This window comes from Daphnia pulex, chromosome 3 (assembly GCF_021134715.1).
Source record: "Daphnia pulex isolate KAP4 chromosome 3, ASM2113471v1".
In the NCBI taxonomy this organism is placed as follows: domain Eukaryota; kingdom Metazoa; phylum Arthropoda; class Branchiopoda; order Diplostraca; family Daphniidae; genus Daphnia; species Daphnia pulex.
In genome coordinates, this window is record NC_060019.1 from 9076379 (window position 1) to 9100261 (window position 23883).

At 47.2% G+C, this 23883-nt stretch overlaps 2 protein-coding genes across 4 annotated transcripts in view; one reads left to right on the forward strand and one right to left on the reverse strand.

The window, feature by feature from the left end:
• The first annotated feature begins 3941 nt into the window (after nt 1-3941).
• Nucleotides 3942-6421, forward strand: LOC124191404 (protein ABHD14B-like). Its single transcript, XM_046584600.1, has 6 exons — nt 3942-4101; nt 4365-4520; nt 4586-4735; nt 4809-4974; nt 5046-5293; nt 5353-6421. Exons 2-6 carry the CDS (start codon nt 4377-4379, stop codon nt 5545-5547), a joined length of 903 nt encoding a protein of 300 aa, XP_046440556.1. The 5' UTR covers nt 3942-4101; nt 4365-4376; the 3' UTR covers nt 5548-6421.
• The window catches only part of LOC124191403 (rho GTPase-activating protein 7-like), a 37212-nt gene continuing 19076 nt past the window's right edge, over nt 5748-23883 (reverse strand). For 2 of the 3 annotated variants that reach the window (XM_046584598.1, XM_046584597.1), the window contains exons 3-14: nt 20507-21772; nt 17480-19129; nt 17009-17054; nt 10695-10766; nt 10379-10524; nt 8952-10300; nt 8615-8856; nt 8192-8542; nt 7670-8115; nt 7431-7582; nt 6901-7356; nt 5748-6792 (exon numbers count right to left, since the gene is read on the reverse strand). In XM_046584598.1, the coding sequence (XP_046440554.1) occupies nt 6672-6792; nt 6901-7356; nt 7431-7582; nt 7670-8115; nt 8192-8542; nt 8615-8856; nt 8952-10300; nt 10379-10524; nt 10695-10766; nt 17009-17054; nt 17480-19129; nt 20507-21772 (6297 nt within the window). In that variant the 3' untranslated portion in view covers nt 5748-6671. Of the gene's footprint in view, nt 6793-6900; nt 7357-7430; nt 7583-7669; nt 8116-8191; nt 8543-8614; nt 8857-8951; nt 10301-10378; nt 10525-10694; nt 10767-17008; nt 17055-17479; nt 19130-20506; nt 21773-22784; nt 23113-23883 lie in introns of those variants that run through there. The other variant, XM_046584599.1, reaches the window with a different exon arrangement.

The following is a 23883-nucleotide window of genomic DNA, read 5'->3' on the forward strand; positions in this document are numbered from 1 at the left end:
TATTGCAAAGTGTTTTTTTTTTCTCCCTAAGACCCTAGAGGTAACCCATAAATACATCATTGAAAAGAAAGTTAAAATGTGAGAGCGTTCAAAATCATTAAACAACTAATAAAAAGAAAACTACATTTTATCAATAAAACGACTACTTTCTTTTGCGAGTCCGAAACTTTCGTTAGGCAAGCTTGCGGCTTAATTCGATAAGAAACCAGTCGTGCAGTTCATCTTCATAATAATAACATTTCCGTAAAGCTTCATGTTTGGCAAAAATAAAAATAAACAATCGTTGCGAAAGGTTCAAGAGTCTTTTCTACCAACGCTCACGAAGGCAGAATTTCCCAAGGAATAAAACACAAACAAAAGAGAAAATTGGCATCACGCTAGAGACCCATTATGTAGTAGCAAGTAGCTAGTCTCATTGCTTCAATTGTTTGCATTTTTTTTTGTTCGTCTGTGCTGCGTTTCCATGTCAAGGTGAAGAAATGTCATCCGCAGCACACTCTCAATTACCCTTTGTAACTGCCGACCGCTCTCTCGCTAATCTCTTTAGCACATTCCAGAATCCCCTTCACTCACGACGCTTAGAAACCCAAAAAGACAAACAGTTGGTTGGGTTACAGTCTACATGATTAGATTTATTGAATCGGAGAAGAAAACAATATACAAGCGGCAATTTTTAATACAATTTAGTTCAGAATCTTATCAGGAGGAACTCGGTGGAGAGAATCGTATCGCATCGTATAAAACCGACAACAAACATTTTAAAAAACCGGTGGAGATCGCTTTTTTTTTTGTTTCCCTCAATTAATGATAATACAAAAAAATCACATCTCTTCTTCAATCAGCATCGGTAATCGAACGACGTTGGTAATAAACTTCTTTCTCCTGCCGCTGCTCGACGTCGGGCCGTTTCGGGGATCGACGAAAGCACGCTTCCATTGTTGATAATCTTCAGGATTGGGACAAATCAGAGTCAAGGGGAGGTCGTCGTCGTTTTGCCCTCGCAAGGTGATGGATGATCGCGTCTCGTCGCTCGTGACAAAAGTGTCTTTGAGAGTCACACAGCCAATGGGAGGAACGTGATTTTTATCGGGCCAGAGAACCAACATTCGGCCGGCTGAAGTTTGGTAAAGCCGGGCGAACACGGAAAGTCGATGGCGATGAGGGGAACCGGCCCCGGTCGACGTCACCATCATCAGGTGGCCGTAGACGACTTCTTGCGTCATTTCACTGCGATCGGGACAGTTGGCAACCGGATCCCAACGGAGTTCTTGTTGCTGCTGTCGTTGCCAACTCTCAACTTCCACTGCCATACTCAAAAATATTCACAGAGAGATAGGAGTTGGGGGGGACGGTCAGATAATGACGAAAAAACAAGAGCGCTGTTGCCTCGGGTAATGCGTTCTACTGTCGGCAATGGTCGGGAATCGACTGCTGGCCTTAGTCGACTGGATCCTTTCTCTTTATACAACACGAACCCAGCACCGGTTGGCTCGGTGAAGAGGGAGGTACCAAGATAGATACGCTACGCTCTCGTGCTCATTAAATTTGTATGGGCTTTCGGCTTTGGTTTTAAAATATCGGCAAATGACGACGACATGAATAGAAAACCCCCCTCAAAAAAACAAAAACAAGGTAGCCTACCAACCAATAAAAAAAACGGGAAGTAGTACGATCTAGTTTGGACCGGATACTGCGTGATCAGGTGATTTTAGCAACCAGAGACTCAACGCTGTCTGTTGGTAGGTTTGGTTGTTTCGTTTGCCAAGAGATTACCTAATACAATTTTCCGTTTTCTTTGTTCTCTTTTGGGAATCCCGTATGTTGCAACGGGACCAAATTTGCAACAAAAATAACTCCCTAGACCAACGATGACTTGCCTGTTGCTATGCCCAGCCTTTTGCCAAATGATCTGATACTCAGTCATTGGCTAAGGACATAATACGAGAATTACTGCGTAATAATGTTATAACAAATGCAAATTAATTGGGTCCAAATTGATGGAATACCAGCAGACAAGGCCATTAATTTACGTCGATACGGCACAACCTACTCACGTCCAATAAATAATGAACAACCCAACATTTTTTTGTTTTGTTTGCATTATGGATTGAATTCGTTTCAAGCCTTTCTGTATGCTGGATGTGAATCGCCAGAAGGAAGTGATTTATAAAATTTTACGAAATCAATTTGCCGTCGTGTCAACGAGAAAATAACGCAACGTTGTTGGGTGAAAAATGCCGCAACTCCCAGAGTTTGGGATAATAGGTTGAGCACGTGCATTAGACGTGTACAGGTAGAATGGCAATAGAAAAACAGAATTAAAGCTACTGCTGTAATTTCATTCTAGGCTTGCGATTAAAAAAAAGTCGAGTCAAGTATTAATTTTTGCGGCTCGTATCCCTTTCTTTCTTCCATTTCTCTCCTTCCGCTTTCTGGTTTCTGTGGCCAACGAAGTAGTTATCATCTTTCTGAGTCTCATTACACCCAACGGCAGTCATCAGTGCGCCAGCTGTCCTCAATCGACCAGGACCGGTAGCAACAATATAAGCTTATTCCAACGAAACTATTACACGCCGTGCAACAAAAACCCGACAGGAAAAAAAACAAAAAAACAACCTAACTAACAAAAATAAAAGTTACGTACGTACCTTTCGCCCCATTTCATTGGCTTTTCACTCTGATGATGATGACGAATCAGACGAGTAGACGCATTCGGCCGAGCTGATTTCACGACGTTGTATAATTTAATTTCCCGATCAACAGATGTACCTAGAGAAAGGGAAAGAGAGAAAAAAAACAAGTTGGACGATTAATGCTGAATAACGTTTTCCAACTCCCGACAACGTCATGCCTTCAGTTCTTTTTCTTTTTTCTCTTTCAATCTGATTGTTGGAAAACGAGAGCGTGCAAACTCCCCATCCGGCAATGAAATTAAATCTCTTTTGACCTGAATTTATTGTTTTTCTCCAGCTCGGGGAAATACCGTTCGGATAGGTATACACTAATGATGCAAGTATCTTTATATATCAAACTTATACAGCTATCTATAGAATTAACAGGAAAAAGGCGTTGTATCAAGACATTTTGGGAAAGAGGTAGTTGGGAACAGAATAAACGAAGTGGAACGAAAGAGTTGTCTTTTATTTTCCCACGAAAACTAGACACGTCCAACTGCATGGCAGCAGCGCAGTATGCCCATCAGGTAAAAATTTAAGGCTATTCAACGTGATCATCAGCTGCACAATTGACGTCAACAACCTGTTTGACAAACATACCCACGTCCAAACTGCGGTCAAATGGAACATTTTTTCAAAATGATAACGAAATATCTCATCTAAATTCGCGTGCAAATGATTATAAAAACGACGAGGGCTTACAAATCATCCGTGCGACTAACAGAGGTTGGTAACGTCCTTGGCAAACTGGGGGAAAAATGGCTTTGCGGTTAAAGGTCGGCATCGAAAGAATTTATCGAGCTGACATCAACTGGGTCGTCGAGACGTCGTTTGTCCTTCGTTTTCAATCACATAATAAATCGGCGGATCAGCCAATGTCATTTTCGGCCAATGTCTGGTCTCCTCTATTTAAACCCCCATATCGAGCCGCCAAGCCAATTATTCGCAGATCACAAGACTTTCTCTTTCTTCCGCCAAATCTTTCCTCGTTTCACCTTGGTCCAATGCTCATCACATTATCCAACACACGCAATTAAATGAAAAAGTCATTTTTAGTGGAATCAACCTACGTATTACTACTATATTAGGGTGTATAAAGAGCTATTCTTAATGAGGACCATAAGATAAAAATAAAAAAAAAAACCATGAACTCGATTCACGATTGACGGTGGAATCGGGAACAAAGAAAGATGGGCCTGGACGTTTTCGTGACTAGAAGCGCAAGCGCGCCGCTCAACGGCAACCGCAAGAAGCCGGTATGAATCTAGAGGGAAACCATCCCAAGGAGATGGAGGCGCGTGCATTGTAAAAATTGTAAACAAAACCTGCTGCCGTGGCGAGTGGCCTTCGACTTGTCCCTCTCACTCTGCCACGTCTTCAAATCTGTTAATCGCCTCCATCTCTCTTGATTTCTACCCGTATACAGGTAACAATTCATTTACAGGTTTAGATTGATTAACAAGGAAAACATTCTTGGGATTTTGGTGAAGTTTGGAAACTGAATTCCCCAAAATCTCAATCAAATGTTTTCCTTGTGGGCAAATGGTGAACATTTCTGGTCCTACGTCTACGAACTGATTTGAAACGAAATCAACCGAGCCGCTATTCACCTATATACAACTTTTGAACACCCCTATGCCTTATTAAGTCAATATATAACACATATTCTTCTATGTTGTTTCACAACAGTGCATTCAGATCATGGTGGTCCTAGGGAGAACTGCAAAGATTGTATTGAGCTCAGGTGCTCTGCTTTTGGTGCTCTGGGTAACCCTGCTAGTCTTCAGTGCTTCTTCGATAGAAGAATCTTCATCTCCTGCACAACCTTTAAAGGATGTCAAGCAGGTAAGCTACTTCACAACAGAGATGTCTTAGCTATAAAACCAACAATGTCCATTTCTGATGCATAGCCATACATCACCAAGAAAAAGAAGAAAGTCCAAGAAAAGGAACCAGATACCCCGTGGAGAAGAGTGAATCTCAAAGAGCTGATCATCCCTGAAAGTGCCAAAGAAGCAGCCAAAAACATAACACCAGCTATTCTACATCTATCTGTCAGGGTAAGGAGGAAAAAATCTATTAAGTTTTCGATATAGGAATACATTTTAATTGCTTATTTGGTCTTTTCCTTAGCAAATTGATACATTCTCTCTAGTGGTTACTCCCCCAGAGATTAAATCGAATTTGACCTTCCTTTTCCTTCATGGAGCAGCATTTAAATCTCAAGATTGGGCAGATTTGGGAACTCTTGGACTCTTGGGTGCATTAGGATACAAAAGTGTTGCTGTAGATCTCCCAGGTAATAAAAAGGCTTTACTTAATATAGTGTGACAGTTACTATTAAATCTCTTGCTAATATTTCCTGTGCAGGTTTTGGCAAAACAACAACTGCATTGGACGGTATCAGAGATAACTATGTCAGCAAGGTAGATTATGCTACGACTCTGGTAAAAGAGCTTCAACTTCAGAAAAAACAAATCATCTTGGTCAGTCCATCTATGAGTGGAAACTATGCTCTGCCTTACATTCTGACTCACCCAGAAATGATGGCTGGATTTGTTGTCATCTCCCCTGCTGCATCTGGTATTGTACCTCCCAGCAAAGTCAGGGCTCTGCAGGTAAACAATGATGTGAAACAGCTGAATAAAACAAAGATTCAATTACTTTGATCCATTAGGTGCCTACAATTTTAATCTATGGAGATAGAGATACCTCATTGGGTCCGACGTCACATCGTGATCTCAAAACCATACCAAATTTCCAGGCGTTCATCTTGCCTAAAGCTGGTCACGCTGCTTATCTCGATCAGCCCGATCAATTCCACGCACTTTTGTACAACTTTGCAAAAAAAATCGATTCCTTTCCTTGGTGAATGAGTGACCTACATTGGGGCAAAATCACGTCCCATCCGATACACCGTCCAGTTGATAAGGTCGAGGCACGTGGAACGTGACTCACTTGAATATTTTTGAATCAATTCAATTCAACGAGCAGACGAAATGGTGCAGGGTTGTCGCTACTTGACAGATGTATGTTGTTGTTTTATAAAAATAGGAAATAAACAAATTTGAGTTGATTGCTAGACACTTTATTAGGGACAGCACAAATAATATTTTTTTTTTACTCATTTCGACAAACTGTACACGCAATATATGTGCCTGTATTTATATATGTGTGTGTTATGTGTGGATCAATTTGGTAAGCCCTCGACAAATTGGTAGTGAAACCATTTTCACTTTTTACACAACAAACAAAGAGACATTATTATGCACGTTTATAAATCCAGATCGTAAATCAGCTCTGATTTACTGCGAACGGTTCTCTCAACAACCCAAATTAAAAAGAAAATTCATTTGAGGGGGGGAAAGGAGGATTTGTATGCGGCGATAAACCATAAAAACGGTGGCAGAGCTAAGAAGGTAAAAATCACAGATACGGGAGCTAGTTTTCTAATAATAATAATAATTAAAAAAAAACAATACACATTAAAAAAAAAGAATTTTACAAAATTTCTGATAAGATAAACGGTGATGAACTTGTTTGTTGTGTGTCTCGGTTAGTGAGTGTTAAAAAGAGAATCGAAACGAGGGGGGAATTGCGCGGCATGACTAGGTTATACATAAAAAATAATGTGCGACGCTTCTTTTGCTGTTTTTTCGAGCCTGGGGAGTAAGAAATAGTTTCGGGGGGTAGTACATACAATTGTGCATGTTTGGTCAAAAAGCTGCTCGCATGTCCGGTGGATTTTTTAAAATAACATACAAAACGGGGTCGCCTTTCACACGATTTCGTGCCATGTGTCGGACGCTCACGTTTACCGTAAAAAACAAAAAACAAAACAAAAAAAAAGACAAAAAAAATGCCAATGTGTTTTGTTTGTGTTGTTTTCTGTGACAAATTCCACAAATGCCGGGATTGGGAAACGTGGTGGTGTAATAAGTTTCCCTTTTCATTTGGTGCGATTCCCGGAATTGGTAGACAATGTCAGTCGTTTTCTTAGACTTTACTTTCGGGCCCGTCTGTGACCAGGTGTTGTGAAAACGAATCGCGAATTCTGGCCATTCGCAGGGCGGTCACATGACCGTAATGTTTGTTGTACCAGTCTGGCGATCGGCCCCTGTAGAGAGAGAGACAAATACGGAGAAAAAGTGATTAGTTATACGGTTACGTCAACAATCGCGGAAATAGTTTGACTGGGCGGAAGTGAAGAAAACGAAAAACTCACATGATATCGACACGAGAGAGATGGACGAGGCGGCATTTGCCTGCACCACACGGTTGAATCAGGTAGCGTGAAGCCAAGACGATGCTGCGAACCGTACCGGAAGTGACGGGCGTGTCGGAATGATCGATGCTCATCTCGGCTACGAGACAAGCGCCTCGGGGGAGGTCGGTGCGCCACGAACGCAGTAGAGTCACGTCCCGAGATACGGGCGGAACTTCCGACGTTGTCGTGTAGTGGAAAACGTCCGACTTTTTGTCCAAACGGACGACGCAACGCCATTTGACCATCGACGTGTCCCACAGGTGCCGTTCGCGGAGGACTCGATTGAGCAACTCGCCAGGTGGCGCTTCAATCTCAGTCGACACCCTCCAGAGTCTCAAAGCGTGACCGTCGCCCACTTTCTTCCAGGCGACGTCGACACGGACGTCGTTGCTGCTCGATTCCCAACCTCGCGATCTAAATGAAATCAAACCAAATGAATGAAAATAACTCGTTTCTTTACAACATTCTCATCAAAAAGTTGCTTCTACTTTTCTTTGGTCTCTTTGAGGAGAGCGGCCATGCATCCGTTCATGTACGCCTGCCAATCTCCAAACTCGACAGTGCGGAGATCTTCCAGCGTGACGGGCACGCTGTCTTCCAGGTAATTACATCGGCACTGGCGGAATATATCATCCGGAACCTGTTTTTGTTGAATAGAAAAGGAACAAAAACAAAACAAAAGATTAGATGATAATAACAATTGAATGAATCACAATAATCAACTTACGGTGAAGAGATGTCGGAAATCGTTGATCATCTGGAGGAGGCATTCATGGGCCGCTTTGTTTTGACTCAGTTCTCTTTGATCGGGAACGCCGACCGTCTTGCGACGCCTGGGAGATGAAGCGCTGCCGCCGCTACTACTTCCAATGATGTTGCCGTTTCCGGATTGAACTACTCCGCCCGGCCCGACGCTCATTGGGCCGTTGCTGGTATTGCTGACGCCGGACCGGTTGTGCGAGGAAGAGGAAGAAGAAGCTGAAGTGGCCGGCAAGTGGAAGAGCGATGGCGCCAGGCAAACAGCCAAATTGCTGGGCGTCATCTGATTGATGGAAGCCAAGGCGGCAACATCCGTCAGGAAGGTCAGGAAAGTCTGCAACGCTTCACGGTGCTCGTCCGGCAAGAGAAGCAGAGCGCAACGCAACGCGTCCAAACGCTGAGCCACCGGAACAACTGCATCGGTACAGAATAACATTAACAACAGTCAGATTAAATTCAAAATTCCGGAATTCCGGGAAGTAAATCAAACCTTGGAAAATGGTGACAAAGGTCTCCGAGAGCTTGTTGGTCATAAGAGCTTCGGGCAATTCGCGGAAGTACTGCTTGACCATGTCGGCCACGTCGTAGGGCTGGTGTTCACTGAAATCGACCGGGTGATCCTCACCATCCAGACCAGACGGCCCGGAGCACTCCCAAGACCATGCCTCACACAATTCTTTCAGTTTGGCAATGCGCGAGCGGACGCCCGATTTGCGGAAGAGACCGACTTGATCCAGGGCGGATTGGCGGAGGTAGTGCATGGCCGCCAGGATCGGCTTTGGAAGAGCTTCGGCCGTCCTCTGCACCGTAACTGAAAGCGGAACGCCAAACATGCTCTTGTCTAAACGGAAATGAAAACCAAAATTCGTGAGTCCATCATTTTGCTGCAACAGCTTCGATCGAGCGGACTGACCTTTGTAATCAGGAGACTTGGTCTTGCGCATAAATTTGGGCAGATCCCAACCCCAAGACGGCTTGCTGGACGAGGTGTGACGTTCGAGAAGGGCCGTCAATCTTAGCAATGCCAATTTACGGAGCAAAGCGAACTGGCCGACGGAGAGTGACCCCATGGCGATGGGCTGTGAATTGAACGTCATCGTCGAAGTTGATGACGACGAATGCCGGAAACTGTGCCAACGGACCACGACTGGATTTCTGCAAAACCAACAAGTAAAAAACCACCAAAAACGAATAATTAGAAACGAAATTTCCATCGCCGAGCTGGATCGATTATTTTTTGGCAGACGTACCTTCCCGGAGCCGCTGGGCTGTAATCGCTGTCGATGTGAGAGCCACTGGTCCCAGTTCCGGTGCTGGCCGAATCGTTTTGCATTCCAAAAGATTCCGCCATCCGCTCGGCGTCGCGCAACGATCCGCACGGCGTCGGAGTTTCGGCCGGTAGCGGGCGGATGACGACGGGCGTTGAAACCAAATCGAGGGTTTCCTCATCAGGCGAAGACATTACCGATCCGGAATTGGGAGTCTTTCCGGAAGGAGCCGACGGTTTGCTGAAATTGAGGTACAATTTGCCGCGCTGCTGCGACATTTGCGTCGAGGTCGTCGAGTCGGAAAAGGGCGGCACGGTGCTGGCCCTCCACATATCCGCCGGAATGGGCTCGCGCGATTTCTTGCTCTTCCACCGCAGCGACTGCTCCAGGCTATTCCAGGCCGTCGTCGTTGTCGTTTCGTTGCTGTTGGCGTCTTTGGACGACGAGGGCGACCGACGCCAATAGCTCGGACTGCACTCCGAGTCGGAATGGGCATCTTTCTGTTCGTTTTCCCCGGCAGACTGGGCCGTCGAGCCGCTGGATTTCGACGACGAAGTCGAGGGCCTGAAACTCCGCCGCTGGAAGAAGCCTCGCTTGATTTTCATGCTTCCGGCTGGACTGGACGTGGCTTCCACTGTCGGTGTCGACGAAGCACTGGCCGTCATCGTCGTGGGACTGCCGATGCTGATCATGGAAGAGGACGACGTCTCCTGACTGTTGAACTGCTGCTGCATCTTGGCCGATGTGGCGCGGTTGAGGTCGGGCGACGGGGTGCTGCTGGTCGGCGAGGCCGAAGAGTCGGGCGGAGTGAGATCGACACAGTTGAGCTCCTTCATGCGGTCCTCCATGCCGGAAGCGTCGACCAGTTGGGGCCCGCTGATGACCAAATTGCCGTCGGCGGGTCGGACCAGAGCCGGGCGACGTCGACTGCGCGAACGGAGACTCTCCATCCGTTTGAGAAGGGACTTTGCCCCGTGACGCAGCCGCTCGCTGGAACTCCGCCGGAAGCTGCCCAAAATGACGGGGTCACAGTTCAGGGTCCGGTCGCTGCAATTGCTCGTTTCGTCCATCGAAGTCATTCCCGAAACGGGCGGCCTGTTGCCATCGGGATCGTCTTCTTCGATCGTCTTGGGCTGCCCACCGGATGACAAAGAGCCGGCGCTGGCGGCGGCAGTGGCGGCAGCCGATCCAGCCGCCATCACAATGGCTTGCAATCCGGTGGGATCGTCTGGCAGATCGACAATCCTGGACCAGCGGCGCGAGTGACGCTGAAAGGTCCACTGATCCGAAAGTGCGCACTCTTGATCCTCGTCCTCCGATTCGTCGCCGCCCTATCCAAATAAAATTCCGGTCATTGATTATCAAATTCGACAAGTTTAATTGCCAGTCTAGACGACTTTGATATGTACCTGAGGGCGTATTCTGGCCTTTTCGCTGCGCAATTTGGCCATTCGATTGAGAGTGGCTAGTCGCCGGAAGAGCGCCTGAAGCGAATCGACATCCAGAAAGGGATGGTCGCGTTCCACAACGTTCAGATCAAGAGGAAACTGCCAATCTATTGCGAATAACAACGAAAGAAAAAAAAAAAAAACTATGAGTGGTGCGCTGTGACAATCAATCAATAAATCAATGCGACAACAAACGTCGTCGACGTTGCGGTGGTATACACACAACTCGAACTCGGCAACCACCGACTCACTCGGCCGAGAAACACAATTTTCTTACCTTCGTACATCTGGGCGTATTGGGGAAATCCGGTGGCTCGTAACCATCGACACGCTTCAGTGGCTTCCAATTCTGAAATAAAAAAAGAAGAGAAAACCGAAAATTCCAGATGAGTTTCTTGCTTCTTTTGAGGGTTAATGAGCTAAACTGATCTACTAATGACTTGACAACGTTAGGTTAATGGCCTTGTTGACATTTACAGCAGAAGAAGAAGAAAAAAAAAAGACGTCTGTTTGACATTTGGGTTTCATTGCGACCCCCACCATAAGAATAAATCCGCGCGGATCGAATGTCCCGCATCGCAATCTATTGGTCCGTCTGCTGTGCAGCACAGACATCTTCTTCTTTTTCCCCCCGACCTGACGTCGATCGTTCGATAAACATCGACGGAAGGAGGAACGGCAGATCAAGTGGCGCATCAAGCGGAGAGAGAGACAGACGAGTCGAGTGATTTATCGAACAAGAAGTGAATGAAAAACGAAAAAAAAAAGGAATGACGCGTGCGTCGTGATAAAAGAAGCACACACACACACATACAGAGGCCATCCGTTTGAATCGGGGCTCGTTGAATTGGACAGAGGAAAAAAGAAGAAGAAGAAAAAAAAGTGGATGGGGGCGATTGAGTGGCCTCCGCCATTGGACGACCCCATCCATTTGTGGGGTGAGTTGCACTGTGAATTGACACACAAAAGCATCACGTAAAAGCGCCCACATCCCTTTTTGTGTGGCCTTGATTTTCTCCTCTTACACTTTCTCTTCGATAAATATTGTCAAAAATTCCAGTCGAATAAATATAAATAAATCAATCAGTTCGGTGTGGGGGAAAAAAAAAGAGAAGAACTCGTCGTCGTCGCTTTGCTTCCATTTTGGTCGACTCGTCGACGACATGAAGATCGTGACGCCCCGTCATTACGGGGTTCATCACGATCATTTGAGGCGGCCATTTATGTAACTAGGCCCCAGAGAAAACGAGGCCAGACGGGGCTGCTCACTCACGCTCGCATGCTCAGCTCAGCTTCGAGAGATGTAGAGAGAGAGAGGGAGAGTGAAAGTGAATGCTGGACACTTGTAAATAAATACCGAGACCGGCCCCGACAGAGTTTCTTGTCGGAAATGATGGATTGCTGTCACTCTTGTCACGCTCCTTATTCGTTGGCCTAGACCTTTTAGGACTTGACGTGATTGCATTCATTCATTCAGGTACAATAACTATACGAAAAAGACCAGAGAAGAGAGAAGAGATTCTTCCTTCTTTGAGGCTTCGTTTGAAGATAGGATCACTTCCTGATCCCCCTTCGATACCAATATGGGCAAGAAGTCACCAGGTGGTCGGGACAGGTAACGTGTGCGCCAACCATACGGATATATCAAGACTTTTCTTTTTATTTCTTCTTCTTCTTCTTGTTATTCTTGGAGGGGATGTGGCAGTGGAGAAGAAGAATGATGGCGTCTATTCCATCAGTCGCAGCAACCGTTTGTCGTCCTGGAAGATACACGATCTCTGCCTGCCTTCCTAGTTTGCTGCTGCTGCTGAGCTGTTCAATCAGTTTCCAATCTGGAGGGAAAGACACGTGCTCCAGAGTGATGTGTGCACCAACATCAGCAGCAGCAGCAGCAGCTTCCCCTTCTCAATTCATTGCCAGGACAATTCGGAAGGACAAACGAACCATCGTGAAAAAAGAAAGAAAAAAGGGAGTAGCCCCCTTCTTCTTCTTCTTCTTCCTGCTTCTCTTTTAGAGACTCTGAAGATGATAATGAACTGGAAGATGGAACGAGGCAAGAGGAGGAATCTGGACAACGTCAAGTGCGTCGCCTCGAGTGGGCAAGAGCAGACGCAGAGAGAGAGAGAGAGAAGTCTGTATTATTTATAAAGTAAGCAAGTACTAGATATTATTTCGATCGAGTCATGGGGCTGGGAGAGAGCTGCGGATGAAGGAGGCACATCTTGAGCGAGGAAGAAGAGAAAACGGACAGGAAAAATAAGAAAAAGGAGTGCAACACAATCTTGAGAGAGAGAGAGAGAGAGAGAGAGCGAGCGAGAGATTGAGGCGAAAACTATAAATATATGGGATGCGAACGAGAACGCGAACAAGTAGAGCCGTGCGGGTGGGCTCTCCTTGATTAAAACAGGGCCACCAACCACCAACCGCAGCTGCGCCATTATCTTTCGTTGTTGTTGTCTTTTCTTACTGTACATACAAGACCGTCCAACCTGATCTTGGTAACGAAGTTAACTACCGGTACAAAGAGAATTATACATTTTTAATCAACGCCGCTCTCTCTTCCTTCTCTAATTCCCTGCCACGAAATAATAAACGAATGCGGCTTACATAATCTTTTAACCACTGGTAAGATGGCCGAAATGTATGATTAAATAAAGGGTGGGGGGGGGGAGGAATTTTGGCAAGAGCTGACAAGTCACACGCACACACACAGAGTCTTCGAGGAGGAAGCGGAAAGACGGGCGGCGATCGATACGTCTCGGGAAATGATTGGGAAGAGACGGGTCGATCAGTGGAAATCCCAATGATAAAGCGGCAAAATCGAACTGAAAGAAATTTCTTCTTCTTCTTCATTAGAACGCATGTCATCAAGGGACACACACGCACACACGGGGATTCGAATGGGAAGATTAGTGGCGCATGACAGGGCCGAGTGTTTCGTGTACGGTACTTACAATAGGCCTTGTTCTTAATCCAGATGAGATGGAAACAGTGGCAAACGATTCCGGAGGATTCCACCAAGCCAAAAATCAAAGCCCTTTTGCCAGAAGATTTCAACACCCCACTAAAGTCGAAACACCAATCCACTCGACACGACCAGCGGAGACTAACTGTCCAAACTAATAGTGCTCAAGCCTTTAAACTGTTTTCTTCTTTTAAAAAATTAGAAAATAAAATAAAAAAATGGGGAAAAAATGTTGGCCTCTTGGCTCTTTGCTCCTCCTACTCCTAGAGGCCCCTTTATATTCTCCTCCTTCCCTCTTGGCAATTTCGCCTCCCCTATCCTCCGACTCGGAAAAAATAGAGAAAACACACGAAGTAGACTGTAAAAAAAAACTAAAAAAGCTAACAATAATGAAGTAGTAGTAGTAGTAGTAGTAGTGCTGGGATTTTTTCTCGAAACGGACAAACTGGGCAAGAGGATAAACGATCGGTTGGTGCGTTCCCATTTTTCTCCTTGGGCCGCATTTCCTTTTTGAGTTGTCGGTACTAGTCGCTTTTCCTATCCAACAACATAGAGTCGACCGCAAAAGCCGCAATGTATTCCACTCTCTCTCTCTCTTCACTGTCGACTCGACCTTGGTGATGGGCTGGAAGAGATGCCCAGCTGTGTGTTGTGCGCCATGTCTCTCGAGTCGTTCGCCTGAAATCCAACACTGGGCCGGGCCCAGCCAAAACTACACACAAGAAATAGTACACAAGCGCCATTCGTCAAAAGTCGGCGGGGTCCAACTTTTCCTGTCCACTCTATTACCATATTACTTCCACATACAGATATATATCTACGTGTATATAACACGGAGCTTCTTCCATGGCAGATAGAGAGAGAGAGAGAGAGAGTCTTGTTGAGCCATTCATATTGTTGTTCCGGTAGTTTAGTTTGTGCAGAAGCCAACGAAACTTGATCTGGGCAAAAGAATGAGGAGTTGTGTAGTGAACCACTTTTTCTCGGCTTAGCTCCTTCTTCTTCCGTCATCTTCTCTTTTGGCTGATGATGATTTACAGTCGAGAGATAACAACCTACTGCGTTGGCAACATGGCTTTCATAATAATAACAATCATCATCATTCCTAGTCCAGTCGATTGGCCTCCGGCGCTCATTCCGTTCGGACGTCATCTCTCTCTCAACCGCCGCTTTCATATCGGTTCGTCGGAAGTTAAATTAACTTTTTTTCTCTCTCTCTCTTGAGCCAAAATGATCATCTCTCTCTCCTCTCATTTTCTCCCTTCCCGACACATCAAAACGGCCAGCGGCAGCCAGCACAAACCTCAAGGCGATTGATGTCAATCAAGGAAAAAATAAAAGGCCCGCGCCAATAATCGCACCCAAGATCGGACTCGCCCGTCGATAAGAAAACCAAACAAAAACTTGCCGTTGTGCTACAAGAAAAGAAAAAGTCCCTGACTGTTTGGTTTTGACCTGATTTGACCTCCTGTCAAAAGAAAAAAGAAATTCCCAGTACCTTATCAAGTGTGTACTGTACATTGTGTACCTGATTTGACCTGACCCAAATAAAATCATATCATAACAAACGTTTGCCCTCCTTCGGTTCACTGTACACCAAATACCAACATGACAAAAGATTCATCAATTCTCAGCCCCGTTGAGAGAGAAACCCAAATCGGAAACCTTTAATTAACGGAGGGAATCTAACACGTCGTCGTCTTAGAAGAGTCGAACGGCTAAACTAACTAACGGTGGGCCATCCCGGATCCGTTTCATTCATTAAGTTCAAAGAGAAATTGTTTCAATAGACGTAGAGTCCGTTTTTTGTTTTTGTTTTTAATCGTCGCGACTAATTAATGAGAAGCAACGAAATGATTAAAACATGTGGTGCGTTTGGGGGGAAATACACGACGACGACGACGTTTGAATATTTAAAAAATAAAATCCATTTGTGGGGTGATGGAGGATCGGAAAGAAATCGAAGAACAAGATAACGCATAAAAGAAGAAGAAGAAGAAGAAAACGATTTTCTTTCCTTTCTATATATTGGAACCCCCTAAATAGACAACGGGGTGAAAGTTGGCCGGACCAAAAACATGCTCAGCTATTTTCTCCCCATTTGTATTTTCTTCCTTTCTTCTTCTTCTTCTTCGTCTTCTTCTTGTTCGATACAAAAAGAATTCGAATCGATAAAAGATATCCATGAACACACACACACTCACAATAAATGGATGTATGGATTGGAGGAGAGAATAAGAAAAAAGGAAAAGTTTCCTCACGGCCGATCACGTCGTCGTCGTCGGGGTAAAAAAACAAAAAAAAAAAAAAAACAACTAAGGAAGAGACAAAATCTTTTTTTTTTCTTTTTTTTTCATAAGATTATTTGGGAAAATTGACGTTGTGGGGGCTGGCCAGCGGCTTTACTACCCCGACTGCATTAATTTATGTGTATCTAATCAGAATTATACAGTCAAAAAAAGAAGAGATGTAATCGGCGGGATCCCCTTATTTAGAACGCCGTCCGTGTTGTCAAGTTTCTCTCAATTCCCCATGAGTCAGAGAAAGGGAAAATCCAAAGAAATTTTAAATTGAAAGTCCCAACATTTCTTGTCACAAAAATAAATTCAAACAGGGTCAGCAAGACACCACGGTGTGTGCTGTGCGTGTGTGTAGTAGTACTACCTTGCAGCTTCACCTGGCGGAGTCTCATCCAGATGCGCTCGACCGTTTCGCCCGTGGTGGAACATCTCAGTTTCTCACTTAAACTGCGGCCGAAAACCAATCGGCGCTTCTCATCGGCCATTTCTTGTCCTCACAACAATCTTATCTCTAGCTAGCTCCGGCCAGATGTAAACCGAGGAGCATATGGCAACAAGCAAACAACAAACAAACAATCCGATCGGTCAGACAACACGGAAAAGACTCCTGCCCGATGATCGCTGCCCGACGTCATATCAAATAGCTGCGGATCTCTTGGCCCGGACCTCCCAAAGGGCCGACTATTTTGCGAGACAGGCGCAATGGAGAGAGAGAGGGGGGCCTCTCTCTGCCCGTCACACGGGAGGAAACAGGAAGACCATCGTCGCCTAGTAGAGTAGAGAATCTGCACACAGAGGACTTGCGCACGTGCCCGTCATCATCCCGCCGTCCTCAAAAGAGCCTTTTTTGATCCTACACCTCCTTTTGTAGAGGATTGAGTCAGGAGCTGTAGAGTATCATCCCCTGCCTGCGCCTACCCCCGACTTTGCACAGCAGCTCCTATTAGACTAATCGACGAACCTCGTGAAGAAAAGCCGGGCCCTATAAGCTACTGCCAAAGAGCGAAGGCGAATCCGAAATGTTCCAAGTCTACTTCTCCTTTTCCTGGAAGCGAATTCAATCAAAAAACTTGCGCCAGCGACGATGGCGATAGGCCAGCAAAAGACTTTTACTTAAATTTCATTACTTCAACAGCTCTCTTTTCTCTCGCGTCCGTCACTTTTCCAATGCCGAGGCCCCTTAGTGGAAAAACGGGCGTCTAACGAGAGGCGGACGCTGTCGAGATCGATACACCGTCGGGAGAGTTGAGGGGGAGAAAACTGGGCGACAACAGTTTGATACCAGGAATTTGACAAATAAAAATGAAAAGTGAGAGAGAAACTTACCGGCGAAAGCGGATTCCGAGTGAGAGCGCGCTGCCGTGAGACCGATCTAATCAAAATGGATAAATGATAAGAAATGTGTGTTCATAAAAAACGTCACTGTGAAACAAATTTCGATATTCGACTCTCGACTACTCCCGCCAACATCTTGGAAAAGAGAGAGAAACAAACCAAATTTGGGCCAGAGAATTATTGATTCGTGACATTTGAGTTGTCCCAGCCGGTTGCCATGGAACCGTCCGTCGATCATCAATGTATGAGCTAGGAATTCGACGGAAGGGCCAATCAGCAATGTGATGATGGAAACCGTAGGAACAAAAAACCCGACGCCACACAAATCAAATGGAGAAAGAAAAACATTTCCCTTCCTCCATTTCATTGGCCACAAAACATCAGGGAAAAGATTCATGGAAATGCATTGGAGGCCCCTCTCTCTTATTTATTTCTTTGACGTTTCATTCTCGGCTTTGTTACCTCGAGAGTGATGTAAGGCTCGGTAGGCGTCGATGAGGCCGAAATTGGTTTCAGATGGCGTTTCTTTGTTGCCCCGCCGCCTCCTCCTCCCGGGATGAGAAAAGGAGTCGACGACGATTTGTTGTTGTTGTTGTTGTGATTGGAGGAGGAGGATGAAGGAGACAATTCCATGGCCAAAACGGATTGAAGCGCCAATTTGACTGCCGTCGGCGTCGATTCGGATGGCGTGCCAGCGGCTGACGTCGGCGTCGTCGTCGCCACCGAATCCGACCCGGGAAATTTGAAAAGGAGAGGACGCGGTTTGGGTCGAGGCGTCACCGACTGGATGACGACGACCGGAGGTTTGTGAAGGACTTTGGGCGGCTCCAGCAGCGGCAGCATGGCGACGGCGTCGGTGAGCGTCGTCAACATGGGAGCCGATCCGACCGGAACTGTGGCGTGGAGTGGAGGCACCGAAGGCGGCGGGGGGGTTTCACTTTGCCCGCGACGGATCCACACCACTTCCGGCTTTTCTTTGACGCTGCCGACGACGCGCATCGTCCGCGAATGGGTCCGCTTGCAAGAATGCCTCCGCCGGATCTTCTCCCACGTTTCGCGACGTCGCACTTTCTCCCTTTTCTTGGCGTCGGCAGCGGCCAGGGCGGCGTCCTCGTCCTCTCCTTCCTCCCCGTCCGACAGTGACGAATCCGTCGATGACGAATCGGACGAATCCAAAGGCGACACTTCGTCGTCGTCGTCGCCAACAGCCAAATCCGACGATTCATCCGATTCCGGTTGACTCATTGGCATCGTCTGCACGCTCACTTCAGGCCGGTCGCCAACGGCGATGGGTCTCTTGCGTCTGTCCCGAGGCGGTGGCGAACCCGTCCCGATTCCCGATTCGACTCCGCCGCCCATTCCGCCGCAATCCATCGAGTGGGACAGAGACACGCTGCTTCCTCCATCGTCGTCGTCGTCGTCGTCGTCGTCATCCTCATCTTCTTCTTCGGCGTCGTCGTGAGCTGCTCCGCTGTCCGGCGTGCGGAGTATTCGGTTCCGCCTGCTAACGGATCGGCAGTGAGTGCCCGTTGAGCTGAGACGGCATCCGGCGGCGCTGGATTCAGAGACTAGCGAAGACATGGACGTGTCCATGTGGACGATGCGGCTGACACCCGACGACCCGGCCTCGGAGTGAGCTCCTCCGTGTCCGGAAGCCGGAGCCGACGAAAGAGCCAGCGGATTGCTGCCCGTCATGCCGGACACGCTTCCGTTGTCTTCCAGGCTGCCGCTGCAGTTGCAATCCGAGACCCAGAGGAAACTGGAACTGCGCGACAAGGACATGGGCGACGTCTGAGTTCCGGCGTTGTCGAACGTCGGTGGAGACTCGGGTCGGTTGTCCTTTGAATGCTCAGCATCCGCCACCTGGTGATTGTTGTGCAGCTGGAGACACTGGATGATGATTCCACCCAAGGGCAGGTCCACGCCGTTGTCCAGCTGGCAAATGGGAGGCGCCGATAAAGCGGTTGGAGGAGTTTGAAGAGGAAATGGTAAGCCGCCGTGGTGATCCATGGAAGGATCCTCGTCATGGCAACAGCCGCGATCCAGCGTCGTGTTGCTGGTGCGGATGCTGTCCTCGACCCTCCGCAAGAAATCCTGCAGCTCCTGCGGCCTCTGAAAAAAAAAGTCACACGGAAAAGTTGAATCCACTTTCATTTCACTTTTTGTTTTGTTTTGGGTGAGTAGATGAATCAAGCGAGTCTGGGTGGCCCTGGAATTTTAGACATTGACTAAATCGAGCTCCTGATTAGGCCAGAAGTGGAGGCCCAAGAGTCGGAAGGGCAAGAAAACAACATCCCCCTCACCAATCTTTTGCCTTTTTAGTTGTTGTGTTTTTTTGTTTGTTTTTTTTTGGGCCTTCTACGGATGTCGCCATCTACGGACTGACGAAAACAACACCACTAGACAAGAAAAGAAACAAAAAACTGGAACACGCAAACACGACAACAACTCGTTCTACAGTCCCTCCTTCTTTCTCTCTTCAGACACCTCAAAATAACCCTGATAATTAAAAAAACACGGTGTGTGTGTGTATAATATAGCATCACTTTTGTATTATTTTAATTTCTTCATTTCCTTCTTGGTCTCAATCGAAAGAATGGGTCCGATACCAAATTGAGAAAAAAATAAAAGAGAGAATCTAACGCTCATTTCTTTCTTTCTTTTGCCCAGGCTCGACTTCATTTATCTGTAAGGGCATATCTAATGCCGATTGGCTCCTTCTCTTCCATCTCCGCCAATGGCCCAGGACTTTTGATTGCCGTGATCGATCGGAGGTCATTTCCATATAGACGCTCCAATGTACTTTACCCACCAATAAGAGCCGTACCACGTATTTATATACATATAGTAGATGAACGTTAGAACAGGTTCACCGTCCTTCTTTTATTTTTATTTTGTTGTTTCTCCTTCTTCCCTCGCCAGCCGAGTGGAATGAAATTGTCGACACTACCGAGACGTGGTGGTGTTGCCACCTTACACCTTTTTCTCTCTTATATTTTATACTACACCCAACACCAACAACACCTCAGAGACAGACAGGAGACTCTGATGCTTTGTAACAGATACAAAAAAAAAATCCTTGGCCTCAACCAACCAAACATATAATACCCCGTACTCCCCCCCCCCCTGCTGGTCACGTCAATTCAAATGACGACGTCTCACAAACTCATCGGATCGGAAAACGAAAAAAGACGAGCGGTAAAAAAGAAAACGAGACGCACCCTTCCGTTTTTTTTTTCTAATGAAGAAAAAGAAATAAAATGAGAGACGCGCATTCTTGTCCTCGTCGAACCCGCCATTTTGCGCATTCGCAACGAAGGACGCTCAAAAGATTTCACAAAAAATAAAAACAGAAACGGACCAAAAAAGGAGCTGTTTCCAGTCGGTCGTCACATTACATCATTCCGATTGAGCGACTCTTCCTTCTACTGGATTCCATCGGCGACAAATTTCACGCGAAAGAAGAAGAAGGAAAAGTTTAAAACTCACCAACAACGGGCTGGAAATGTGCGAGGATTCGTCGGTCGCCGTCGTTGAGGAAGAACTAGTCGGGGCCTCGACACGTTGTTTGCCTTTAGCGCAGTTGTCCTCGTTATCTTCATCGTGGTCACAATCACCGCTGGAACTCGAACAACTGGCCAGCAATTCCGGCGATTGGCTATTGTTCAACGTCAATGTCAAATCGTCGAGATCGTCAAAGATTTGACGCTCCACTTGATCAATGTCGGCCGACAGCTGCTGGATCGACGACTGCACGACGTCCGATTTGGGAGCGGCTGGCGGAGTAGAAGGCCGGGTGGCGGGTGGCGGTGGCACGGACAGGCCGTTGAGACTTGCCGACACGACGGCGGGGTCGATCAAAGCCAATTGCATCCGGGCCCACGGACTGAGTTCCACCGCACTGCCGCCAGTCTCGACCGACGTGGAACACGAAGTGTTTGCCCGTTTGGTGTGGCTGAATTTGCCCGTCGCAGGGGAGGAGGAGGTGGAGTCGGCGCACGGATCGCTGGCCATGGCCAGCCGTTGCAGCTCACCGTCGATGATGTGGTTGAATTCCGCCATGAGGCTGGTCGTCCACACTTGAATGGCTTGCGGATTGTAAGGCGACTGATGATGTTGTTGGGGTTGTTGACGGGCGACGCGGCCGTTGTCCGTCAGCTGCAGGGCCGAATCGGCCGTCAGGTAGCGACGCAAGGTGCGTCTCGGGTTGGGCTGCTGCTGCTTCTTCTTCTTGCGCTGGACGTCCGTCCCATCGGCCACGTCGAGGGACGCCGTGGCCGTCGGCATCAAGCCGACCGCGTCGATTTTCTGCTGTTGCTGGTCCAGCAGGAAGGCGAATTCGTTGTTGGCGGCACTGGACCGCTGATTGCCCAAGTGTTGAAATCCTGGACAGGAAATCCTGCGCTGGAATTCGGCCGCATCCCAGCGATTTCGCCCGCCGACCAAAAGCGGATGCTGTTGCTGTTGCTGCTTGCGGTTCCAGTGGTTGTTGGCCCGCGACTGGCGGCTCAATCCTTGCGTCACCAAGTCGCCAATGTAGTAGTCCTCGCTGACCCTCAGCCCAGCACGTCGGCGTTGATTGTAATGGATGCCGGCCTTGTTGGCTGGTAGCGGGGCGTGGTGGTGGTGATGAGCGGCGGCGGCGACACGACGGACGGGAACGGGGGGCGGAACGACGTTGACTTGACTCGCCGACGTCCTAGCGGCTCTCGACGCAGTCACTTCCAGCTGATGGAAAACGGCGCCAATTTCTTCCTGCAATCCAAAAAATTTAAAAATTTGAAAAATAAGAAATTCAAAAAATCAAAATTGATCCATCAATCAACGGCAGCGACCCCGCCTGGAAAACTCATCGAATGGCGAAGGAATGTCAAACCCTTAAAAAAAGGAAAGAAAGTGCGCAGGAGTTGGAGTGGAGGGAATGTTGCGTGTGTCGTAATAGGAGCCCATGAAAATACCTTCCTCTCTCTCTCCTCTACTCGATTCTTCTTCTTCTTCTTGGCCTCCGAAGGAAGAAAAAACCCGGCCCGCCACACACACAAAAGACAACAAGACAAATGACGATGTAGACAAGGCAAAAAAAAAGTAAAAAATAAAGTTGGGACCCCCAAAAAAACTTCTCGGGTCGTCCACAGAAGAAGAAGAAGAAGAAGAAAAAAGGAGATCGAATAACACGGCGGCGGTGGCCCGTGCTGCTGCTGGAACGCGTTCGCTCCAGCCGATCCGTTTCGCTACACTTTTCTTCTTCTTCTTCTTTCTTTTTTTCTTGTTAAGGGTCAGACCCAGTGGGGGGGTGACGTGGTGGAAGACATGCTATAATACCTAGGCATGGCGTCTCGAGGGGGGGAAAAGATTACACAAAAAGGCGACTGGGGTGATGACGTCGTCGTTGTACGAAACCCAAAAGAAGCTCATAAAAAAAAGAAGAGAGAGATGCAAATATCTGAAGAAGAAGAAAAAGCAGCTGCACAACAGGTTTTTTTTTTCTTCTTCTTCTTTCATTCCTCCTACTCATTCGGATGGCCATGTACGGGAGAAGGGCAAGGGCGCAGCAGCAGCAGCAGAGACGAAAAAGAGAGAGAGAAACCTTCTGGCCATTCAACCACCTCTCTCTCTCACTGTGTGTGTCTGCTGTTTTTTGAATTTCCTTCTCTGAAAGGAGGATCCGCTACTAAACGGCCATGCCATTGCGAGAGAAGAAGAATTATCCATCGGGGGCGATTGGGCAGGAGAGAGAGAGAGAGAAAAGAGACGCAGGAGTGTGTACCTCTTCGGGTGTTTTAGCAAGGAGGTTAGAGGAGGTTCATATCAAATTGGGTGATCCGATAGTCGTGCTGAGCTGGCCCACTCGATTGCGACACACAATAGAACAAAACGCAGGCACCCCCACACACCGCCACGAGAGAGAACAACACACTTGACACTGATTCTTCGTCTTGTTGTTTGGTTTGTTTTTTTGTTGTTGTTGTTGCTCTTGGCCAAAGTGGCGAATCAACTCGAGAGATATTTACTTTTTTTAAAGATTAAAACAACAACCGAAAAAAGCGACAAAAAAAGAGCGTTCGCCCTCAATGGACTACTGGACTCGACTGAATGTCGAGGAGTCGAGTCGAGTGGCAAAAACCAACTGGCGGGCAAAAGAAGGAAAAAAAAAAACACACACACACACAAGGCGAACGAACGAACGAACGCACTCGGCGGGACCCGTAAAAAGAAGTGGAGAGAAAGTTGGCGGACTCGACGAGCCAGACTTTTTGATTCTCTCAAGAGAGGTGGGCAAGTCTATGCTAATTTCGTTTTCCTTGTGTGAGTGTGTGTGTGAGAGACGTCCATTCACAGAGAGAGAGAACCCGAAAAATCAAAATCCAACAGCAACAACAACCGACGGGAAAATGATTTGAAAAAAAGACAAAGAAACAAGAACAACTACCCGATTTTTTGTTTTGTTTTGTCTTTCTTCTTTCAATTGCCGTGTGGAGCAACGAGTCGTGTGTCGTGAATCTTCGGTCGGCCGTTTCACACACACACAAAATAAAGAGAAAAAGAAGAGAGAGAGAGAGAGAGAGAGAGAGACAAAAGTGAGAAATTGAGAGCCCGGGCGAGACCCGTGTGGGAGTCGAAACGACCAAGGTGGTGGTGGTGGTGTCGTTGGTGCGGGACTGAGCTGTGCAGTCAGCGCCCAACGGCCGAGACACGAGCGCTCTGACGCGATTATTCCGACACGCACGCACGGCACTCACGCAAGCGAAGAAACAAGCAAACAACAACTACAACAACAGGCACAAGATTGTCGTTGTGGCCCAGCTGGTTCAACACGCTCGCTCTGGCGGGCCACGGGCGGCGGATAAAAAAAATCCCAAAAATCC

Coding starts and splice junctions, on each gene's coding strand:
- LOC124191404 (XM_046584600.1), top strand. CDS start 4,377: ATGGTGGTCCTAGGGAGAACTGCAAAGATTGTATTGAGCTCAGGTGCT. Junction 4,736..4,808: donor TTCTACATCTATCTGTCAGG/GTAAGGAGGAAA, acceptor TCTTTTCCTTAG/CAAATTGATACATTCTCTCT. Junction 4,975..5,045: donor TGTTGCTGTAGATCTCCCAG/GTAATAAAAAGG, acceptor TTTCCTGTGCAG/GTTTTGGCAAAACAACAACT.